The sequence below is a fragment of the Dromaius novaehollandiae genome, chromosome 17 (genome assembly GCF_036370855.1).
Source record: "Dromaius novaehollandiae isolate bDroNov1 chromosome 17, bDroNov1.hap1, whole genome shotgun sequence".
NCBI classification, from domain to species: Eukaryota; Metazoa; Chordata; class Aves; order Casuariiformes; family Dromaiidae; genus Dromaius; species Dromaius novaehollandiae.
Window position 1 is genome coordinate 10090805 of NC_088114.1, and position 6758 is coordinate 10097562.

General features: G+C 40.2%; 1 protein-coding gene across 3 annotated transcripts in view; it reads left to right on the forward strand.

Annotated features, from left to right (window-relative positions):
• Nucleotides 1-4869, forward strand: part of GNB1L (G protein subunit beta 1 like) — a 43378-nt gene extending 38509 nt beyond the window's left edge. For all 3 annotated transcript variants that reach the window (XM_026106887.2, XM_026106886.2, XM_026106885.2), the window contains exon 7: nt 4133-4869. In XM_026106887.2, the coding sequence (XP_025962672.2) occupies nt 4133-4399 (267 nt within the window). In that variant the 3' untranslated portion in view covers nt 4400-4869. The remainder of the gene's footprint in view (nt 1-4132) is intronic.
• Nucleotides 4870-6758: the final 1889 nt, after the last annotated feature.

The following is a 6758-nucleotide window of genomic DNA, read 5'->3' on the forward strand; positions in this document are numbered from 1 at the left end:
AAGAGGACCTTAACCAGCCCGTCTACTCCCATAGCATCCTCGAGAAGATAGCTGCTAGATATGCCAATTCATGGAAGAACAATAACTGCTATTCCAGCTTGCAGCTTTTGTGGAGATCTTTTAAGTAGTGTAGTGAGTTAATGCTGTTTCTGAAAGGAGTTAGAGGAAGAAAAACGTGCTTGGACATTTAACAGTGACTTAACACGCAGGGATGCTGTGAAGACACACCATTTATTAGGCATCACCACAGAATTAGCATGTACAGATAGGTAGGGCACTAGGACCCCAGTGCATACAGCATAAATCCAGCTGTATGACATGAAGTTGAGAGGAAACAGTGCTCACCAGATCCTGAGGCAAAAGCCTGTACTTTACTGATCAATAAGACACAAGGTAAAAGACGTCCTCTAGACTCTGAATAAGTAGTGAAGGAGTTCTAAGTGCATGTGATAAAGACGTGTTTAACAAGTCAGGTACAGAGTTGTCCTGGTTTTGTTTTGCTCCCCCCGGTGACAGCCTTCAGTTGGTTCTTCCTGTCACTGCACATGCCTATACCTGGAGATAGAGTCCTTAGCACAGGGAAGCGGAGGGAAAGGTAAGCAGAAAAGTTTCAGTAAGAAACTTGGTATTGAGACTAGTTTTCTAAGTTCAAGGTGCAAGAAATCTGACATCATGACAAGTTTCCTACAGTTTCAAATGCTTTGTGTTGGATAGGCGGCTATTCCTTCATATTCACTATAGCTTTGCTTTTTCCTAAATTCATGATAATCTGATAAAGAAAATATTGTTCTCCACCGCACATTTCAGTTATAAGTTAACTGTAATACAGGCTACAGGTATGACTCATGAGCAAAATAAACCCTTGAGTTGTTCACCTGAAGTATTCCAGGTATTGTTTTCCACAGAGTGTTCGCATGCCCAGGAGATGCAGGGTTAATTACAGCTTCAGCACATTGCACTGAGAGATAGTAACTTTTCTCAAAAGAAATTTAAATGCCAAGTATTGTAAACCATAAGTATTGTTTCTGTGCTTCACAGATAGTGTGAATTCTGTAATAAAATGCATCTCTTATACGAGCACTAGAAATTGTCAAGGACATAGATTAAGTTTTTTTCCACAATTGCATTAATAATATAAACCAGATGGGGATTTTTTTTCTGACATTCCAGGTACCTGAGGTAATGGTAGACATTGGAAAGCCACTCAGTGGCACGTTATTTTTATTCTAAAAGGTTTTAATAAGTAAACGTGGTGCATAGCTATCTGCTGTTGGAGAAATAATGACGCAATGATGGTACTTCAGCTCTGTTTTAAGTGGCAATGTTCCAGTGTGTCAATGAATAGATGATGAAGGTAACTTCATAGTTTATCCCTATGGGGAAGTTTGGTGTATTGTCTTCTACCAGAAAGTTGCTGAAATCATCACTGTCAGCAAATGACTGGATTGGTTATGAGCCTTCTGATTTGGATGAGATAGTATAATTAAGTGATGATGTTTGTGGCAGAAGAACATACGAGGTAAACAGCTTCTGCAGGTGACTAAACAAAGCAGAGTTGAGAAATGTGATAATCGCAGAAGCTCCTTACTTCATATGACAAGAAAAAAAAAATCTATAAGCTGTAATGTAAATAAGCACACAAGTTTCTTTGGTTGGTGTGCTAAGGTTTCTCAAAATCTGAAGCTCAGGTTGCTGTCACTACCATATTGGCTATTTCTCTATTTAAGAATAGGGCTTAAAGACATGATTTGGAGTGTAGGAAAGGGAGATTAGAAAAAAAATAGTCATAGATGCCATGTGTTCAGAAAGGAAGGAGAGGTAGATATCTGTTGGCCTCAGCATGTCAAAGTTTATTAACGTGTTTGCTAGTGAATGCAGTTGTCCTGGCCGTGACTGGCTGAAAGCAGCTCACCTCAGCTTTTCCCTTTCTTTTCTAAGTTGTTTAAAATACATTGGTATATGCATAAGTTTATAATAGTTGCCCATAAGTGACTGGATAGCCGAAATCCTTGCAACAGGATTTCACCTGGCTATGCATACCTTGAGCAAGTAGTTCTACTTTGTTTTGTTTTCCTTTCTCACCTCCAGTATTTGTGTATCATGCACAAATGCCCACTGTTCCCTCATGTTCTGTAGCCAAAAGGCATTACCATTATAGGCTTCATTTTCAAGCTGCAGCTTGCTGATGACATGCAGTTCCTCCCAGTTGTCTTGATTTTGCTGTATGGATCTTGCCCACGTAACTGACAGTAATGATGGGAAACACTACACCCAGGACTGGTTATAGCCATTAGCTAATAACCTCAGTTACAGAGCAAGGCCCATCTTACTTTTGCCAGGCTAGTGATGTCAGTAACAAATCCTCCCCTTGCCAGTATACATATGCCAACAAAAGTCCCACTGAAGCCATGCTACATTAGCATAACTGGGGAGTTGGGAATAAAATACGTACCAGCAAAAAGCACAGATTTTACAGAACTTCTTGTAACCCCACAGAGAGGCTACATACAGCCTCCTACTGCTGATCAGGCTTTAGAAACACTTGCTAGCCTCTGTTCTGAATTGGGTGTAGACACCTTCTTCAGGGCCTGTTTAAAATAGGAATGTATGGAAGATGCAAGAAGCACATACCAAGTTTCAGTTACCCTTTTTTCTCATCGAATTTGCACATCTTTTAGATATATTGCTGCTTGAGTGAAGCGCTAGATACTTAGCTGAAAAAATAACTACTTACAGCTTTGTTCCTGTAAGATTCCAAGATGTGCTCAACTGTATCCGAAACAAACTTTGACTAGCTTTCCACAGGTTTTAGTTTTCTAGATCCAATATTATACTTAATGTGATCTGCAACCAATATATTCACAAAAAACATGTACTGATTATGTGTCATGCAATGTCCTTCTTGGAGGAAAATTACTCAGATGTAATGTGCTTTTCAACCCCTTCCCTCCAGAGGAAAACAGTAAACAGCATGTAGTGTATTAAAACAAACACATGCACTGAATTAAGCTTTGGTACCAGATAGCTATGTGGTAGGTTTTAGGTACAAGGAAGCATTAACATGTCATTTCCAACTGTAAGCTTGAATTATGCATAAAGATAACTGCATGCAAAGATCAGAGTACACTCAGAAGGCTTTTCTGCATTGTGACAAAGCTATGCTATTATTTCAACACACACATACACTATGATGCATATACTGCATGTGTTTCAGAGATGGACTGCTGACTAACACAAGTTACCTGAGGTGAGACTAGCAGAAGTGTGTTAATACTGAGTCTGTTTTCCTTGTACTTCAGAGGAAGTTCCAGACTCTGAAATGAAAATTTTCTTTCTGAGGGCTAAGCATGCAGTCCTAGTGCCTCAAGAAGGATGCTAAATGCCTTTCAATTTAGTCATACCCCTCAGAAGTTTGTGCCCCAGTAGTCGCCAAGCAGTAAGAAAAGGCTTCCAAGATTGAAATCAATAACTTGTTCCTAATCCCCTTCCTGGAATTTGGTGTAAATAGAAGTCTCTTGGGAAGGAGTACTTGAAATACAGATTTCCTGACACCGTAACCTAATTCCTGGAAGCATTCCTTTCTCAGGACTGTGGTGAGTGCTACCACAGCTTCTTGGGGTTTTTGTGAGGGGCCACAGTAGTAGAAGTAAGTAGCAATTTAGTAGTTAAACACTAGATTAGAGTATCAGCATGGGAATAGTGCAGAAGTGGGAAAATATACAGCCATAGCTTTGAACTTTGCAGCACATACAAGAATAGCTAGTAGGACAAAGATGTGTAGTCCAAATCTCAAACTCAAACCCTTGACTCAGAATTTCAACTGTGATAAAATATAAATAGTTTTAAATGCAATATGAGTTAAAACATAAAAGAGATGCTTTAAAAGAAAAAAAGAAAAAGAAAAAGAAAAGAGAGACTGGTGCTGGAGATGGGCTCAGGGCAAGGGCTTTTCCACCTCTTGTCTATAATTGTTCTCACTGGGACATCATCCACCACGTGATGAAAAGCTATGCACTACCTGCCTGGCACCAGTGTTTATGGGTGGGTATTGTAGCTTCTGAAATCCCTAAAGGTTACTTTTTCTTTTGTTTATAGAGGATATCAAATTTTTTAAAGCAACTTTCTCACTCAGGTTCACAAAATACACAAACTTGTCAACTCCGGCATATCTGATATTACCATCCGTTCAGACAAGAAGATCTTAGCAACAGCAGGATGGGATCATCGTGTCAGGATCTTCGGATGGAAAAAAATGAAGCCCTTAGCAGTGCTGGACTACCACACGGCAACTGTCCATTGTGTGTCCTTCTCAGATCACAGAAACCCAAGTGAGAGAGTGCTAGCAGCTGGCTCAAAAGATCACCGCATCAGTATCTGGTCAATATATACTGAGACATGACATGTTCTGCACTTTCATGGGCTAGAAAGCAGGACTGGTGAAGCAGTAATTCAAACCTGGATGTGGGGAAGCAATAGAGCTTATTTCCAAGCTTAAGTGAGAGTCCCTGGAAAGTGTTAGATTAGTTGTTATGCTGCTTGTTCAACTGCAATGTTGCAAATTTTGTTTTCCAGATCGGGGAGTTGATTTTTAAAATTTATAACAAGTGGAGCAGAGCCAGTCATGAGTGAACACACGGGACAAGTAGCTCCAAGTTCTGTTGCAGGCTTTGCCATGGCTTTTTCTTTGGCAAGTTGCTTGAATAGCTCATGCCAATTTCTTCTTTTGTGAAAAGGGACTGGAATCCCTCAGACTGCCGTGGGGGCAGAATACATCTGTTTGTAAGTCATGTATGTATCTAAGGATCTGAATCAGTGTAAAATATGACTCTTTCTTGAGAATTTATACCCATTAAAGCACCTCCAGTGGTTTCTCATTGTCAGTTACTTTTTCTTCCCTGTGACTGAAAGGCTATCAGGGCAACCTTGATTTGTTCACACTTCTGTCAGTTTCTAACTTAAACCAACAGCCAGGAATGTGACTAGGGACGGCCTTTGGCATTTATGAATTTCATTATGTCTCCTGTCACCTCAAGCCTTGCAATTAATCACAAGAAAGAAAAAAAAAAATCATCCCCTGCCCTGCACTGCAAAGCTATGTAAAGCCTTTTACAGAGCCAGTGCTAAATCCTTTCCATAGACTGACTAGCAGAAGGATTTAAACTCAGCAATCCAATTAGCACCCTTCTCCTTGGAGAGTTAGGGGTAAGTTTTCAGCATGGCAAGTCTGGGATTCAGCTACACAACTCCCATTAACATTAAGAGGAACTGCATGGATAAATCCTTACCCACAGAGTGCAAATGGATCCATTAACTTATCATCTCTATGGTCATGGAAGCCGAAATTCATTCATAAAGGGTTTTCTCTTTTTTTTTTTTTTTTTGTTTCAATCATGAGACAGCAATAGCATTTTTTTAAAACATATACTGGGCATGGAGCAGTCCGTTCATAGACATCTTACTGTTGGATTCGGGTTTGTCAGGACATTGCAGTTATAACTATACCACTGAAGCAATTAGCAAGTGCCAGTTTGTTGATAGAGTAATTTAAAAAGGAGGTGGCCTGCAGACTAAAACTCAGCTTCACGAACTGAACTGTTTTGTGTATCGGCAGTGCTGCTCTGTTGATATTTTCTTGGAAATACTTGTTTCTGTCTCTGGACATCAAAGAAAAAGTCACCAGAATTGTAATGAGCAACAATATCAAAAGACTTCAGGAATTATTTCAGGGAAAATGCACAGACAAATTGTAAGGTCTGCTATCCAGCTGTGCTTTACTATTGAACCAACTCTAAAGCACCAAGCCTGATGTTCTTTCCATTAAAACACAGAAACAGCATATTGTTGCCAGGCTTTCCTAAACAAAACTTGGCCTTTCACATTTTGGAGTGTGATGACACTTTAAATAATTTGTTTCTTTGATTATTTCTTTACGGTTAGGTAGCTGCATGAAGGATCACACTGCAGTTGAAATTTAAGGCCTAATTTTGAGTGATGCTGAATCCAGGGGAGGTGCTGGTGTTCATTACACCTACCACATACATACAGTTGTACAGATGACAATCTCTCCCTCTCCACATGTCAGCCACCTCCCACACGAGGGAGGAGCTCTCCAGACAGTACAAGATTCTCCAGGACAGCAGCCTTATGGAATGAGACAGAGACCTTCTCCACAAGCCTACTGCTGGAAGAAACTTTTTTTTGCCTCTCTTTCAATAGATCAAAATTGAACTGTATATTATAGTATATCATTACAGAAAACATTGTCATGTGTGGTCAAGATACACTTCATTAGGCAGCTTGCAAAGAGATTTCATTTTGGCTGACCTGTCTTGTAACGTACCACAGATGAAGCCTGTCCGGCAGCCCTGAGCCTGGTGTCCCATCCATTTGAGTGGGGCTCTATAAACATAACTTAGTGAAATTCTGCTGTAGAATTCACATGCATGATCATCCAGTGACCCTTAATTTTTAGAACAACATAACCCAGTGCATAAGCACTTGAGTTTTAGTCTCCTCTCCACTTATTTCACTTAATATTTAAACAATTTATTTAGAATCTAAGAAGCAGACCGCAAGTCTCCACCTGCTCAGGAGAGCACCCTGTGCTTTAACCTGTGGAATCACTCCCCCTTCAACAACCTCAAAGCAATGGAGATAGCCCCTCTGCCAGAACTACTGCAAGCTGATGGCAAGCTGATGGCTAGGCACTGTTCTGGAAGGTGAAAGACAGCTCTGCATCTCCTCAAGCACTGACCCAA